This window comes from Myxocyprinus asiaticus, chromosome 42, assembly GCF_019703515.2.
Source record: "Myxocyprinus asiaticus isolate MX2 ecotype Aquarium Trade chromosome 42, UBuf_Myxa_2, whole genome shotgun sequence".
Lineage (NCBI taxonomy): Eukaryota > Metazoa > Chordata > Actinopteri > Cypriniformes > Catostomidae > Myxocyprinus > Myxocyprinus asiaticus.
Genome location: NC_059385.1, coordinates 17,790,052 through 17,808,023, shown reverse-complemented (window position 1 = coordinate 17,808,023; position 17,972 = coordinate 17,790,052). Strand labels below are relative to the sequence as shown.

The 17,972-nt window shown below is 36.9% G+C and overlaps 1 protein-coding gene across 1 annotated transcript in view; it reads left to right on the top strand.

Annotated features, from left to right (window-relative positions):
* LOC127432841 (1,4-alpha-glucan-branching enzyme-like) overlaps positions 1-17,972 on the top strand; it is a 261,140-nt gene that overhangs the window by 179,327 nt on the left and 63,841 nt on the right. The window contains exons 11-13 of the mRNA XM_051684290.1: positions 4,223-4,333; positions 4,664-4,835; positions 17,033-17,217. Of these exons, the coding sequence (XP_051540250.1) occupies positions 4,223-4,333; positions 4,664-4,835; positions 17,033-17,217 (468 nt within the window). The remainder of the gene's footprint in view (positions 1-4,222; positions 4,334-4,663; positions 4,836-17,032; positions 17,218-17,972) is intronic.

Genomic DNA, 17,972 nt, shown 5'->3' with positions numbered 1-17,972 from the left:
TGTCTCTGCACCTTGTTACGTTGTTTTGGGGCTGGTTTTAGTCATCTGCTGTAAGTAAAAATGGTATTTCCCATATTCTGTTTGTTTCATGAGGCAATAAACGAAATGTGACAAAAACGTGCATGTTACATGGGGGCTATCATTTTCACATATTACTTCATGAAACATAAACAGAATGTAGGAAATAGCATATCAATACTTACATCGCAGCATTGTGATTAAAGTCCCTCTCCAGTCACTGGTTTAACCCCTAAAAACTCATCTTTGTTAATCAAAATTAAATATTTAAAAGTTTTTTCCATGAAAATAATCCCTTCATGCCTTAAAATGGCTTAGATATAACTTTACACATTTGCCTTATTAAGTATGCACGGATCTATGAATATGCAAATTAGTCCCGCCTCCATCTCCACTCACCCTTGCACCGCTCGCCTGCAGCTCGGGCTCGCTGCGTCCCCAGGACAGGGGCGGGTTTATGATTTCTGAGGCCCCAAGCAACCGACCAACTTTTCAAAAAATGTTGCTAAAAAAAATGACAAAAAGTATTTGAAATCATAATTTTAAATTCTTCCAATCAGCCATTGTAGCCAAGTACATTCAAAATGTTTATTGAAATAAAAATCTAGTTAAAAGATAATGAATGCACGTTTTCCAGTTTTTCCACAATACAGTGATAAAAATGCAATATTTACCTACATATATGTTTACAAAAAACTTTGCTTGGTGCAGAATAATCTGGAATAATGTAAAAAAAAAAATGTAACAATCAACATGTAACTGAACTTGTTCAGAATGTTAAATCTTTGCGACACCTGCGCTAAAAACAATTTAGACGCAGTGCAATGAATGAAACAGAACACAGGTATCTCAACATGCGTTTTTAAAAGCTGAAGTTATTGTTAACTTGACACAGTGTCTAAAAATGTGCCGGTCCTACGTGAGACACTGAAGAAACAGCGAGACACGGTACAGCAGTTAAGAACATTCATCCAGCGCATTTACATAGAAAAACAGTTGAAACAGTGTAGACGCACGCAAAAACACGTTCAGTGTGAACGGCCCCTCATCCGTTAGCACTTATCTGTGTGAGCGCGCGTGAGCGAAACAAGTTCGGAAGGCCTGTATATTTTTTTTTCATAAATTACAAACCCGAACCCAAAGTCCTACTGACCCGAACCCGGCGGCTTCGTGAACTGCTCTGAGACTGCAGACAACAGCGTATTCGCATGTGTACCAAGAACAACATGTCACCTCAAGCGGTTTTTGCAGTGCTTTCCTACTCGGGCCGGGGGCCCCCAACGTCCGGGGCCCCACGCAATTGCATGATTTGCATGGTGGTTAAAACCGCTACTGCCCCAGTTATAGTAATATAAGTTTAGTGGCAAAACCCATCTGTTTTTGGGTAAAATTTTCAAATCAGTTCTCTGGAAAATGAGTACTGTAAACCCGAGTTTTCTCTGGAAGTTTTGCTGGGATATTATGATTTTCCCAAAATACTGCACCCATTTATCTCGGATTTTCAGATCCTTTGGTAATACATGAAGGCTCACCATTTGTCCTTTCGCAACTTTGCATCCGAAAATAGAACATGTCTTTCAAAATACTGACGTAGCGTATGCTGTTGATATGGAAAGCCCCACCCCGCAAGTTGACGGGATTGGTTCCTTAGGTTTGTGACATATGAAAGCCTGGCTGTCTGAATCAGTGTTTTTGATGCTGTCTTTGGTAAACTGCAGTTCCTTGGCAAAAATGCTCAGCCATGGTGTTGACTGCTGATTTCACTCATGGTCTTCTAGCATATAAAAAACACCATATGGACATGTAAACAAGGTTAAAAACTTGATTTTCACTGGAAGGTCGTGGAAATGTCCAAGCACAACCTAAAATGGCACATTTAATAAGTTATACGGTGAAACTGTCACAGATGAGCACTGTAGCAAGTGTCTGTGAATGAGACATAAGCACAAGCACGTACATTCATAACATCCACAAACCACCGCTGCACTCGCAGTCCGGCTGCTGGCACTAATAATACACCATGTATACAGAGATTAGGGTTTGTTTTGTGTGTTTTGTTGTTTAATATTCATTACATGCAGTTCATCGCCTCATTTTGGTTTAATGCATTATTACAGAAGTTCACTATTCTCTCTCTGTGAGCAAGTCACCAGGATTACAGTAAACACCTATGTTAATGGGCACCATAATTTATGCAAGTGCATTATTATTTATTTCTCATTTAAATCAGCATACATCTGTAATATAGGCACATTTATGGTTCATGTTACATCTGTCAAACCTTAAATAGCAGTCAAAATGTTAAGCTTTTAAATGACACCTATTTTAAAATGAGAAGCTTTTAATGAATTAGCAAGCAGTTCCAGGTTGAAGGATGAAAAATGTAAACCTTTATTTATTTTTTAAATATCGGTTATCGGTATTGGCTGCAATGAGCTGAGTTATCGGTATCAGCCCAGAAATTCCATATTGGTGCATCCCTATTATTTACTCACTCATGCCATCCAAGATGTGTGTGACTTTCTTCAACAGAACACAAATCAAGATTTTTAGAAGAATATCTCAGCTCTGTAAATCCATACATTGCAAGTGAAGGCTGGCCAGAACTTTGAAACTCCAAAATGCCATTAAAAACAACATAAAAGTAATCCATACAATCCATCCAGTGGTTTAATCCATGTCTCCGACAGCTATATAATTAGTGTGGGTGAGAAACAGATCAATATTTAAGTACTTTTATACTATAAATCTCCACTTTCACGTTCACATCTGAAAGCCTGTTTAGTTTCAGTTTCACATCTGAAAGTGAAAGTGGAGATTTATAGTAAAAACTTTTTTTATTTATTTTTTTATCTGAAGACATAGATTTAACTACTGGAGTCTTATGGATTACTTGCATGCTGCCTTTATGTGGTTTTTGGAGCTTCAAAGATCTGATCATCATTCACTTGCATTGTATGGACCTACAGAGCTGAGATATTCTTCTAAAAATCTTCGTTTGTGTTTTGCAGAAGAAAGAAAGTCATACACATCTGGGATGGCATGAGGGTGAGTAAATGATGAGAGAATTTTCAGTTTGGGGGGAACTATCCCTTTAAAGAAGACGATTTAAAAAAACAAACAAAAAAAAAAGCTTTTGTCTTCCATGGAAGAAATAAAGTCATACAGGTCTGGAACAAGTGAGTAAATTATGATAGAATTTTTGTGTGAATTATTCTTTTAAGCAGGTGTTTATTTTGAAACAGATTTTAATAAATTATTCCTTAATTTTGCCACTTTTTTTCTATTTCTGCATTTCAGGGCTAAAGAAGAGCCAGATGTTGGAGCCACCAGTTGCCCTGTTAACAGCGGTCAGAGAACTCACAGATGCTGCAGTTTACAACAAACTGGTCAGAAATTCTGTTCTTGAAAGTGAAGTCATCACCCACCTGCCCTGGATTTCAGATGCATTTTTTTTTTTTTTTTTTTTTTACATTTGGACTGATCTATGCTTTGGATCTGAGTGACCCAAAAGAGTTTTAAACACAGGTGGCTTTATAAGGTTTTAACGTTGAAGGATTTGCAACACTAATGCAGCTGTAGACAATTTATCCTGTCGCTGTCAAATGTGTTGATTTAAAAAAAATAAAATTTCAGTGTTGTGCCTCATCTTTTGATGATAATTGTACCTTGTCTTTTTATATTCAAAATATGTTTACTGCATACTGTTTGCTTTATTATTATTATTATTATTATTATAAATGTTGTTACAAAATGTTCACATTTAAGTTAAGGAAACTTAAACAAGGCAGTCAGTTGCCAGAAAATATTTAAGTAACACTACTAGCACATTTCAAGTCACCTAAAATTATATAGTTTAATTATTAAATTAACATGGGTTAAAAAAAATTAAAAAAAATTAAAAAGTTAATGCAAAGCATATTCATGATTTCAAAAACATATTTTTTTAAAGTTATTTAAATATATGAATTAAGTTTGCAGAGGTTAAAAGTTTTAGTTGTGGTTAATTGAAATAAACAAATTAGTAGTTGCATATTTTGATTGAACAAAATCATTTCTTTTCATTTATAGTTCCAGAGAAAAACAAGTTATGCATACTTGAAACACCATTTTAAAATTCACTTTTATCTCCAGGTCTTCCATAACTGTGCCCTGAGTCTTCACACTTAAAAATAATTTTTGCTTGTTTGATTTTTCTTTAAAGATCCTGAAGGAAGTTAGGGATGAGGACTGGGAATTAGGGACCATTGTTCACACCCTGACCAACAGAAGGAGAGGGGAAGCCTCAATCACATATGCTGAGAGCCACGACCAGGTTGGTATTGTTAATTTTGAATGTTCATGGATGTAATTGTATTTAATGAGAAGAGAAAGAGTTTTTAAAACATTGTCATTTCCCTGATGAAAACATCAGCATTGCTGATCTGCTGGTGTCCTTGGAAGGCTTCTAAACTAGCTTAACCAGCAGGATTCCTTTGGTCAACCAGATTCATCAGATAGACCATGCTGATTAACCCAGCTTCAATAGCTGTGCTGGTCACCATTCATACTGTAATTTTTTTTTTTTTTATTGAGACTAGACTCTTTTATAAATGTTATACAAGGTTATAAGTTACACATGCCACATCTCCATGCTTGTTTCTAGGCATTGGTTGGAGACAAGTCTCTGGCCTTCTGGCTGATGGACAAGGAGATGTACACCAACATGAGCGCTCTCATTGCCATGACACCTGTCATAGATCGTGGCATCCAGCTCCATAAACTCATCCGTCTCCTCACTCACAGCCTGGGAGGGGAGGGCTACCTCAACTTCATGTGTAAGTCTCCTTGGAAACCAGTTTTTCTGGGTACTTAGTACTTAGTGCTGTGTGCCTCCACTGAATGAGAGGAAGTGGGTTTGGTGGTGTTCTTGGCAGGCATAAACTAGGTTACGCTATAAAGTTGTGAGGTTGTTTGGCATATTGAGAAAGTGAGAACCTTAGTGAATGATTATGAGCAGATGATAGCCTCCTCTGAGAATTAGTCTGAGTTGATTTTAAAGGGTTAGTTCCCACTTTTGGTGTGTAGGGATAGTTTAAGCGCTTTAGAGGAAAGCAGAATTTCATCAAACCACAGTAAAATGCTGCAGAGATGATCAGCTTAAACTCTCCCATTTGTTCAAGTATGTACTCCATATTTGATGAAGTAGACCAAAAAATGAGCCTACTGTGTTGCTATTACAGTTATTTGAAATATTTTAATAGTTTTCTTTTGTTTGTTTCTACTACTGTACACATGCTCATTAAGTCATCCATTTTTTCTTTCATGTTTATTTTATTCATTATATATATATATATATTACAGTATATAAAACAGTTTGTTGTTCCTTGATGCTGATATAGTAGCAACTATGCTAAACACATATTTAGCTAGCTATTGTGTGTATCACTGCTGGAAGGATGGAACTTTGTTTTTAAAAACACTTTTAATAAAAAAGTGTTTCCAATATTTTTATGATGTATGATGATGTTTTATAATAGCAGTAAGGCACTTGCTATCTCATGCTATATTGTGAATATAGTCATTGGTCATGCCTAACACTATCCTATCTATATATTTATACAATATAGCCTGACCTCTCATGCTTTATTGCTTAATTATTTGATGGGGGTGGGACAGGGGTCCAGTTGAAATTACAATAAAAAAAATAGAGATAGTTACGGGCTTCCAACTTGACAGATATTTATTTGCCCACATTTCTTTAAAATCAATGGAAAATCATCTCAGACAAGTGGCCAAAAAGAAGGCAAAGGAAGCTGAGTGTGTACACACAACACAACACATCCGGCTCGTCTCCAGGAGAAGAAATTAGTCTCGGCCACTCCGGGCCCAAGGCGGTAAAAGATTGCTGTCTGGATGAGTAAAGATGTCTTTCATTACAAACGCACTCCTCTTCTATCAAACACATAAAAGCATTTAACTTTGTCTACTCATCCATGTCTGTGCAACAGAAAACTGAAAAATGATAAAATGTCCAAAGGTCACCATCACTGCACCTTGCAAATAGTAAGTAAAGGCACTTCGGTGTAATTGCACACAGAGGCGAGTTCTTAGCCACAGAGCCGAGCACATTAGAAAGAGAGAATAGGAAAATATGCCTGAGACTTGAAACAGTCAAGGCCAGACGGCAAACAGCAGTGCCATCGGATCGATGGTGAGGGAGTCGTTTAGCCCGTGTTGAGCGAGAACAAATTGTTCGAGCAAAAGAATCAATCTGACATGTCAAGGCTAAAGCTTTCTTCATCCAGGAAGAAAATCTTGCATTGTACTAAAGAATATTTGGAGAGCATAGAAGGAGCAATACCTGCATTTAATGAGGAAACTTTGTCCATAACATCAAAACATTGGGTCATAATTCTGTAGATTCATCCTAAAAATGCTAAATATCATTTATTTATCATCAGTGCAGCTATCTTTGTTGTCATCTCTTTGTGACAAGCTAGCACATGATGTTCTGAAGTGCTTGTTGAGTTCTATCAATTAGTACTTTTGTCATGAACATTCTCCATAATAAAATCTAATCTTGTAGTGTAACATTACATTTTAAATTCTTCTAATCACATTACAGTTATTAATTTCAATTAATTTAATCTGTTCTATCTGCATTACTTGGTATACACATATTTCTAAAATAATGTTAATTATGTAGAATACATTTAAAATGTGAATTATGTTTATATGTACTCTTCTGTTTTGTGTTTCTGTGACACTTAAAGGGGGTGTGTCCCCTAATGAGTCATTGCAAGGAAGAATAGAGTGTATGACTTGTGTGCAACACTGAACAAGAAGGAAAGATATACATTATTTTGAATTTGTTGAGCAGAAAAACTTTTCTTCTTTTTTTTTTTTTTTTGAAAAGTAGGCCTGTTTTAGAAAGTAACTTTAGAGTAAAGTAACTGATTATGTGAAGTTTTCTTTATATATATTTATATATATATATATATATATATATATATATATATATATATATAAGTAATCAATAATCCAAGTACAATTTTAGAAATGTAAATGGTAATTTAAAGTGGATCACTTTCTTTGAGTAACTTACACAACGCTGTTTGCACCAAATTTGCATCAAACTCACCCTGCAAAAAAAAAAAAAAAACTGTGTCTGATAATAAAACTTGCTTTTAGAGCTTGTATCTCTTTCATTAAATTATCTATTAATATCTTATCTTAGATTTATCTTTCGTACCCCATTGTCAGATTGTTTTTCTTCTTAACTAAATTTACTAAAAATAATACAAATATAAACTTATTACATTACACTGATCTGAATATAAGTAGTCTATTAATATTTTAATCAGTTTTGCTTCTTAAATAATGGAACTTATTTTAAGGATATGTAGATATTTTTAACTGGAAAAAAAGACAAATACTTATCAAGAATTATTTTTACAGTGCATATTATAACGTGCACATGAGTTCTGCTGCAGATTTACAGCAAGCATTATAGCAAGTGTTTGATAAATGCGAGTACATTCCAGTTATATTGTATACTACAAATTGACAACATATTAATTGCAGGTTTGTCAAAAATAAATAGCTCTTGCAAAAGTCTCTTTTGCAGTTGATCCCAGATTAATTCTCTGTTCTCTAGTGAGTTTTAAATGGTGTATTTAGCCAGTAAACACACATTCATCTTCAAACTGTCTGTGAAATATCTTAAAAAGAACAGATTTACATGCATTCTTAGTCATGAACTTCTCAAAAACATTTTAGTCACATTACAGATGAGCAAACGCACTAATAGCGAACTTATTGAATAGACGTCCGTGTGTTTGTGTGCTTTCAGAGTAAAAAGCTATTTGCAGAAAATAACTTCTCCTTACTATGTCTTTTAATAACTGAATTTTCATATAGTGCAAGTTGCTAAAAGCAGCACTTGGTGGAAGAGAGTAAATTTGCCCTGGCTGTGCAGGGGAAAGACTAGACTGCACTCCTTCTCAAATCAATGCTCAGATTTGCTCAAATCCATTCACACAAACACATCTATCTCTCTCCCCGCTAACACCATTAATTAGCATGCTGCAGCTACATCATCTCCTGCACCAGTCAACACGCTGACATGTACAGCTCTGTAAATACACCAGCTCGTTTCAGGGGTTGCTGTTTGAACTGTGAGCTGCTTCTTGTTTTGGAAGATTTACATCCATGCGTTCATGTGATCGTTGTGGTGCACATCTATTCCTCTGTATCCTCTTTCTCACCAGATCATTGTGCTATTGGACATTGATGTTAGCAGTGTTCCTCTGATTAGTAGTTCTCTCTCATTGACTTTGGCTCTCCAAAGGAACTGGAGAACTGATCAAAAACCGTTACGCCTGTCTGCCTTTGCTGTTTGTTATTATGACCATCATTGCTGGTTGCTGTTATTTAGGCTGCTTATTAACATATTCTGCTGGATTTTTACATGCAGTACATGCTCTTTCAACCTAAGGGCTTTTCAGCTCAGTGTCTGTTAAACATGAAAGAGCTTAATCAATGTTAAAAAAGAGAGTAGGACTTTCAAATTTCACTCATTGGTTGTCTTGTTAAACATCTGCTCAGACTGCTTATGTTTTTATATACCGTACAAAAACACAATATTTTTCTCTCGTAAATGACTCATTCTTCTTTTTCAGCGTGGCAGGAAAGCTAATAATCCACCAATTTAATCCGCTATCGTCACATCCAAGGTTTCAAAGTTTGCGTGGGAGAAATAAGAAGAAAAAGAATGTACATTTCAAGTTAAAAGGAGGTTAAATAAAAACAAGAACAAATCAGGCTCTCACTGCTGTACAGTATGTGGAAGTGCAAGCAGGAAGACACCAGTCCTGATTAATAGAAATTTCAGCAGGAGATCAGAGAGGCATTAGCCTAACAGTGCGGAGGCTGCCAGACAAGGCCTGAGAATCACACAGGAAAGCAGTGTGCCTGAAGAGGCTTTAATTGATTTTGAAAGGGGTGCCATTTTTTTCGTGCAGCGAAACAGAGTTTCGTTTGTAGGCTGGAAGTGTTGGCCTGGAACAAATCATGCTTTTACCCTGTTCTTTTTGTTTAAAATAGCTGTTGTTACTGTAAATTTACTGGTCTGGCAATTGTCCATTTGTTTTAAGAACATTCCGTTCTGTCCCTGCTAGTTCACTATAGCATTGCTATTGGAACATACTGTAGCATTTCATTTGATAAAAGACCCCTTAAGAAACCCGTTTTTGAGAAGGGCCTTGAATTTATTGTATCATTAAAGTAAACGTGGCTAGACTTGAAAACACGCTGCATTAATTATAAAACTGAAGACACAGTCCAATTGAAAGCTGATCCTCTTGATTCCATCAGAATTATTTCATGTACATAAATAGACTAACAGTTTCGGTGAATGGTGCCATATTGATCTGTTTCAGCCATTTAATGTGATTATACGTTGATACTGGCAGGGGCTGATACATCCACCAAGATAAAATGATGAAATAAAATTAGCCAGTATGACATTGTACAGTGCCAGAATCTGCCTCTTAAACATTCAATTTCATTTTAAACTTTTGTTTCGTTATGTGTACGGCTTCTATCCCTGCTGATAATATCAGTTTAAACCAGCCTAAGCTGGTTTGCTGGTCTTAGCTGGTTTAAGATGTTCTAGCTGGTCTCCCATCTTGTCCAGCTTACAAGTGCATAAAACCAACCTAAAATCAGCTAACAGACCTGACTGGGAGTCCAGCTAGACTATTTTAAACCACCTTAGACTGGTTTAACTGGTTGGCCAGCCAGTCTTCCAGCCTAACAAGCTCAAAAGTGCACAGAATTGTTCTAAAAGCAACAACCAGACTAGCCTGACCAGACTGGAAGGCCAGCTAGAATATTTTAAACCACCTTAGACTGGTTTAAATGGTTGACAAGCTGGACTTCCTGCCTTACCAGCTGGCAAGTGCACAAAACCATTCTAAAACCATCAAATGAGAACAGATGGACTCAAACGCAGAGGAACAGTAATGAATGTTTATTAAACAGTTCAAGGAAAATTCGGCAGAGAAACTATGTAAAGTCCACAACAGAGTAAATCTAGGTAGGAGGTAACAGACTGCAGAGTAGTGTGGCAACTTGGGTTGTCTGGGCAGAGTGATAATGGTGGAGAGATGGTGAGTTGAGATATCTGGTGAATAAAGTCCAATAATGCAATATAGCAGGAACTAACTGAAATAAAGAGCAAAACATAAAACAAGACAGACAGAGGCAAGACTGAATTGACTGACTACACAAAACAATATGGCACAGGACAGAACATGAGAGGAGCTTATACAGGAAAAGGGAAATGAGACACAGGTGTCACGATCATCAGAACAAGAGGCGCAAATCAGCATTGCTAGGCGATGCCACTCGTGTCCTCACATGGAACCTGTAAACACATGAGGGACCGGGAGAAAACACACAGACACAACAGAATTAGACAGATTGACTCACCGAGACTGTGACAAAAACCTGCAAACAGATCAGCCTCGACCAGGGTAGGAGAATAGCTAGATCATCTGAAACTATCTTAGGCTGGTATAGCTGGTTGTCCAGCTGGTCTTAAACCCTGACAGCTGACAAGTACACAAAACTTCTCTAAAACCAGCAAACAGACCAGCCTGACAAGGCTGTTAGTCCAACTAGTCTATCTTAAATCGATTTAAGGCTGCTTTAGCTGGTCTTCCAGTCTGACCAGCTGACAAGTGCACAAAACCATTCTAAAACCAGCAAAAGTGAGTTAAGTCTTTGGAGATGTTTAAAGTTTTGTTTTGGCAGAGGCATCTTACCCAGCAGTCACAACAGGGAACCGCAAAGTCATGGCCTGATACAAAATAGCTAGACCAGGCTGCGAGACCAACTCAACCAATTTAAACAAGCTTAGACTGGTTTAGCTGGTCTACCAACTGGTCTTCCAGCCTGACCAGCTGACAAGTGCATAAAACCATTCTAAAACCAGAAAACAGACCAGTCTGACCAGGCTGGGAGACCAGCTAAGACCAGAAAACCTGTTTAAGCTGGTTTAATTTATTTATTTATTTTAGAGTTTTTGAGTTGATGTTATTAGACCAAGGCAGGAGTAAAAGCATATGTGTGCTCCTATGGGAGTATAGAGGGAGTGTATAGATTATACAGACCCTCTTTCCACTAATTAAGACAGGAAGAGGCAAACCACAACTTAACAAAAGCAGCCAGACACATAGACATTCATTTAGAGGCATCCAACAAAGTTTCAAGCGTTTTTTTTTGTTTTTTTTTTTTTGGCAGAGGCATCTTACCCAGCAATCTCAACAGGGAACCACAAGGATGTGGCCTGATACAAAACAGTTCTGATCTTATAGTTTTGACATCTTAATACATTCATGTGTCTGTCACATATAAATGCAAAATGTGACTTTTTGTATGTATAAGCATATTTTTTTGTGTGTAGTGATAACATTTGCATTATTAGTGGTGCTTGCTCAGGCAAACACTATTACTATTGCTTCCCACTCGTCCCATTTGAGAAACATGAATGGTAAATCAGATCTTGCAGCTTTTTGAGAAAAAAGTTGTACTATTTATTTTCTAAGCAATTAAATTTAATATGTTTGTCGAGCTGATGCCTAAACAGGTGAAAAAGCACCATAGACTTACACTGAAGGAGGGACCCCAGCCATATTTTAAGTAAATCATAATAAATGTTTGTCTGTATGGTGCATAGTTAGTTATGGAGTTAGTCCTTAATGATGTGGGTTTAGTAAAGGGAAGCTCTATTTACAAATGTCTGCATAAACACCCATCAGCTCTGTAAAATATGACTGATGCATTTTTGCTCACAGTATATTTATTTCCCTGCCTAACACATTTACACAATTTTATTTCTCCAAAATGTAGAAAAATATATTTTTTAATCTAATTTGAGGCTTTATAAATTAAATGTTCTGTTTAAGAAATATCATTTGATTAGCGTGAGAACCCATTAACTATGGTTGTCATATAATTTTGCTGTGGTGATGCCATGAAAGAAAACCTGTATTAATTTTCCTCTTGTAAACAACCCTAGTAAGACATTAATATATATAAAAAAATAAAAAAATAAAAAAAGAGTCTGAAATTGGTGTGACTCACTTTTCTTTCTTTTTTTCTTCTTTTTTTCTTTTTTGAATAAATCAAATTTAAATGCTTTTTATATTCAACCAAATTTGCTTTCCAGATACACTTGACTGATCATAGTATCCGACATATCCAATTAAATGTGTGCAGAAAGTTGGAAGCTTAATTACCTGTTGTTTGGATAGGTAATTCAAACGTAACTTGTAGCATTGTATTAGGCTAATTACAAACAAACCTGAAAATATTATTCCTTATTATAGCATAGTTTAATAATTCCTCATGTAGCATTCATTGACACATGCATATCATTCTCAAAATGTATGTAGTACTGCTTTGCTTTGTGCATCATGTGTCCATTGATTTTCTTTATTCTCAAACCATAATCCAGATTGAGCCTCATCTGTTTGTCCCCAGTTCTAAACAGACTGTATGCAAGTCATATTATCTTTAACAGTAGAGGCAAGAGCTTCTTTCTTTGGCTTCAAATTGACACTGAACTCAAAGACTATCTAATCTCCACCTTGCAGCTTGTTACACATGAAAGAGATGGAGAGTTAAAAAGAAGCCCATTTCTTATTTATGGGTTCATTTGGAGGGCTTTTCATGCAAACTATTTAATTCCCATTACAGCTCACCGGGATCTTTGGCCCCACGCTATAGTAACCAAAGAAAAACTTGACTTCAAACATCACTACACATCAGGTCAGATTACAGGCTCAGTGAAATTTTAAAAGGGAAGTGTGTGTACCTGTATGTGTGTGAATGCACTTCATGTGTTTATTTGAGGCCAGGCTGTCTAATTTAAAACAGAAAAAGTGTGTTTGCATTAACTGACAAATTTTATCCTGTCTTATTTAGAAGGATCTTAATAGAAGGTGTCATTTTTTGGATTCAGAACAGAAGAGTTAATGCCACCATGCCAGACTTTTTTCATTTGTAGACTGTAGCATCTGTCCCTTTATCCATCCATTGGCTGTGTGAAAGAATACAGGTGAAATTGTAACTCTAAAAGGAATAGTACACCCATTTATGAAAAATTTAATATCATTTACTCCTCATGTCGTTCAAAACCCGTATTACTTTCTTTCTTCTATGGAACACAAAAGGAGAGGCTTTGAAGAATGTACTGGGCACTCTTTTCCAGGAAACTACAATGAATGGGGATTGGAGCTTTCAAGCTTAGAAAATGATGAAAAAATGCCATAAAAGTATCATAAAAGTAGGCCATATTATTTGTGCACTATATTCAAACTTTTCTGAAGGTTATACTGTATGTTATTCAAGGACCCGGTATCAGTCGTGGAACACAGACGATCGGCTCGCGCTCACACTTTCACACTTTTTTGCATCACCTTGCAACTCCTAGCACCCACCCACTCACCCCCGTCCAACGATCACAGAGCTCTGTGTAGGGCATCAATTTGGCCAGCAGTGGCCCTGGTGATAAGTTATTGAACTTAAAATAGCTATTTAGCTGAAATCAAAAATATAAGTCAAGAGATCTACGCATATCATGCTTGCATATTCAGATTCCCAGCTTGCACTGTGGCATGCATAAATTATGCAAATTGCAGTATTACTGTTTTTTTTTTTTTTTTTTTTTTTACTGTTCGGTGCTTTCATTTATGCTGTTGGTTGTTGTGTTTGTTTCAGTGTCACTTTCAGTGACAACAGTTCGTTCACAAAACGAAACATAAAGTTGATTTTACTACGAAGGTCAAGTTTACTTAAAAGGCATTAAGCTAATTTAAAGGGATAGTTCACCCAAAAATGAAAATTCTCTCATCATTTACTCACCCTAATGCCATCCCAGATGTGTATGACTTTCTTTCTTCTGAAAAACACAAATGAAGATTTTTAGAAGAATATCTCAGCTCTTTAAGTCCATACAATGCAAGTAAATGGTGACCAGAGTTCCAAAAAGGACATAAAAGCAGCATAAATGTAATCCATACGACTCCAGTGGTTAAATCCATGTCTTCAGAAGAAATATGATAGGTGTGGATGAGAAACAGATCAATATTTAAGTCATTTTTTACTATCAATCTCCACCTTTGACCATCTCCAACCAGTAGGTGGCTGAATGTGAAAGTGAAAGTCACTTCCACACCAGAATGTGAAAGTGTAGAATTTCAGTAAAAAAAAAAAAAAAACATAAATATTGATCTGTTTCTCACCCACACCAATCAGATCGCTTCAGAAGATATGGATTTAACCACTGGACTCTTAATGATTACTTTTATACTGCCTTTATGTCCCTTCTGGACCTTCAGAGTTCTGGTCACCATTCACTTGCATCGTGAGGGCTTACAGAGCTGGGGTATTCTTTTAAAAATCTTCAATTGTGTTCTTCAAAAGAGAGAAAGTCGTAAACATCTGGGATGGCATGAGGTTGAGTAAATAATGAGAGAATTTTCATTTTTGGGTGAACTATCCCTTTAACAAGTTATATTGATTCAAGTCAATTTTGTTCCATTTAAGCAACTTTCCCCCTTAAGTTGACACAACTTAAAATTTTAAGGCGGCACGAACACTTGAGATTTATTGTTTTATTTTTTTCAGTACAGGGAGAGCTGGAGTAGATGTCATGATTTCCAGTGAATAACAACATTAATTTAGGTCTCTTTTTCACCCAAAGCCATCGTATGACTTCAAAATATGAGAATATATTCTATATACATTCAGAATAAATTATATTGGTTATTGAATCATACTTTTATGGTACTTCTGCTTGCTTTTTGAAGCTTGAAAACTTCCGTCACCATTCATTGTAATTGCATAGAAAATGTGACCAGTACATTCTTCAGAATTTCTCCTTTTGTGTTCCACTGAGAAAAAAGTAAGTCATATGGGTTAGGAACAACACAAGGGTGAGTAAATAGTGACAGAATTTTAATTTTTGAGCAAAATATACCTTTAGCATATACAGTACCTAGACTGCAGCAGTTCTTCTGGCTTTGATGAAAGGATCCATTTCCCTTGTATGGTTCCAAGTTATAGCTCTGCAGGCACATGGCCTGTATTGATCTGACCTTCGAAAGAAATGCTTCGACTCCTCTTACCTGTCAATCAACCACTGGTGTGAAATAAACTCCATACATCTCTCCAAAAGATCATAGACTAATACATGCAACACCTGGATTATGCACAACACAGGCTGTGAATCCATAGTATCTTCTTCAAACAAAATTAACAGAAGCATTATACATCGCCAAGACTCAACTTTGACTCTAGATATCCATTCTGCCAACAAACAGTGAATCTGTTCAAACCCATCTTTTTAATGCTCTCCCATAACTTCCAGGTGTATGGCGCAGGTGCGAACAGTGAACAATTTAAGATTATTGTAATATATGTGCAGGTGGAGAGCAATGGACATCCCTTATCGTTGTCTGTATTCAGCGCATGGAACAGCAGGATAAGCCACATCACGGAGGTGACAGGGGCCGTAAGAGAGACAAAGTGTCTTGTCATCTCCACTCCCTTCGTTTAATTATGGAGTCTGAGCTGTTACAGGTCTTTGTGAGAGCATCCACTGCATTGCACTCTCCTAGACTATGCCCTGTCTCTCTTTAGCTGACACATGATATGACTCTATCGGAATTATTTGCCGCAGAAGGTCCCTATGCACATTAAGTAAAGTTCAAGTGGAAGCTGGGGGATTTGATCGCTCCGATACCCTCCCTCTTTCTCTCCCTCTTTTTTTATTTATTTCTCACTTATTCATCTCCTTGTAATGGATCCTTCAATGTCTTTATAGCTTTGAAGTATTCACAGTGTCAATTTTAGTGTGTAGACACTGCTATACTGATACCTAGTGGAGTGGATACAGCTTATTGTAAAAGCAATAGTTTTCGGTTACTGCTGCCAATGTAGAAATGTGGTATTCGCAGTCAGCCATAATTTGTTTATTTTATGAGCGAAAGTGTCCAATGATAGGAGGGTCATGGAGATAAAATGAGTAGTATTTGACTGGTCATGTGATTTCAGCATGGCGGCCCCCATGACGCAGCCCAGCTCCATGTAAAATACATGAGCTTTTTAGAAGTCAAGTCATTTTTATATGTATAGTGCTTTTTACAATACACATAATTTCAAAGCAGCTTTACAGAATATTATAAATAATAATAATAATTCCTTACATTTATATAGCACTTTTCTAGGCACTCAAAGCACTTTACATAGTATAGGGGGAATCTCCTCAACCACCACCATTTTGCAGCATCCACCTGGATGATGCAACAGCAGCCATAGTGCACCAGAACACCCACCACAAACTAGCTATTGGTGGAGAGGCGAGAAGAGTGATGTAGCCAATTGAGTTATGGGGATTATTAGGTGGCCATGATAAATAAAGGCCAATGGGGGGGGGGGAATTTTGACCAGGACACACCCCTACTCTTTACGAGAAATGCCATGGGATTTTTAATGACCACAGAGAGTCAGGACCTCAGTTTAATGTCTCATCCAAAAGACAGTGCTTTTTTTTTTAACAGTATAGTGTTTCTGTCACTATACTGGGGCATTAGGACCCACACAGACCACAGGTTGAGCACCCCCTGCTAGCCTCCCTAATACCACTTCCAGCAGCAACCTTAGTTTTCCCCAGGGGGTTTCCCATCCAGGTCCTGACCAGGCTCAACCCTGCTTAGCTTTAGTAGGCAACCAGGTGAGAGCTGCAGGGTGACATGGCTGCTGATAATTACTGTTTAATCATAATTAGACAGTAATGGTATCGTAACTGTTCATTAGGCTACTGATATTACTGGATTTTTCATCTCATGTGAGTTCAGTCCTACATGTTTCAAATATATTTTTCAAAACTACTGTTCATTTTAACTAATGTACTTTTATCAGCTTTTGTAATGTTCCTTTTTCAAAACTTTCCTTTCTCTAGGTAATGAGTTTGGCCATCCGGAATGGCTTGACTTTCCCAGAAGAGGAAATAACGAGAGCTACTATTATGCCCGTCGCCAGTTCAACCTTGTGGACATTGAGCATTTGCGATACCGACAACTATACGCTTTTGACCGTGACATGAATCTCACAGAAGACAAATACGGCTGGCTGGCTGCCAGTCAGGTGAGATGCACACACTTTCATAAACACTGTGCTCCCCTCCAAGTGGTTTTAAATATATACAGTAGTTTATACAAAAATTTACATTCTATCATTATTTACTCACCCTCATGACGTTCCTCATTTATATGATTTTCTTTCTTCAGTGAAACACAAAAGGAGAAATTCTGAAGAATGTACAGGTCGCCATTGACTATGCAGCTACAATGAATGGGGACTGGAGCTTTCAAGCTTTGAAAAGAATACCAAAGCTTTATAAAAGCAGAAAATGGGCCCTATAACTAAAATACAGGTGCATCTCAATAAATTAGAATGTCATGGAAAAGTTCATTTATTTCAGTAATTCAACACAAATTGTGAAACTCGTGTATTAAATAAATTCAGTGCACACAGACTGAAGTAGTTTAAGTCTTTGGTTCTTTTAATTGTGATGATTTTGCTCACATTTAACAAAAACCCACCAATTCACTATCTCAAAAAGTTAGAATACATCATAAGACCAATAAAAAAAACATTTTTAGTGAATTGTTGGCCTTCTGGAAAGTATGTTCATTTACTGTATATGTACTCAATACTTGGTAGGGGCTCCTTTTGCTTTAATTACTGCCTCAATTCGGCGTGGCATGGAGGTGATCAGTTTGTGGCACTGCTGAGGTGGTATGGAAGCCCAGGTTTCTTTGACAGTGGCCTTCAGCTCATCTGCATTTTTTGGTCTCTTGTTTCTCATTTTCCTCTTGACAATATCCCATAGATTCTCT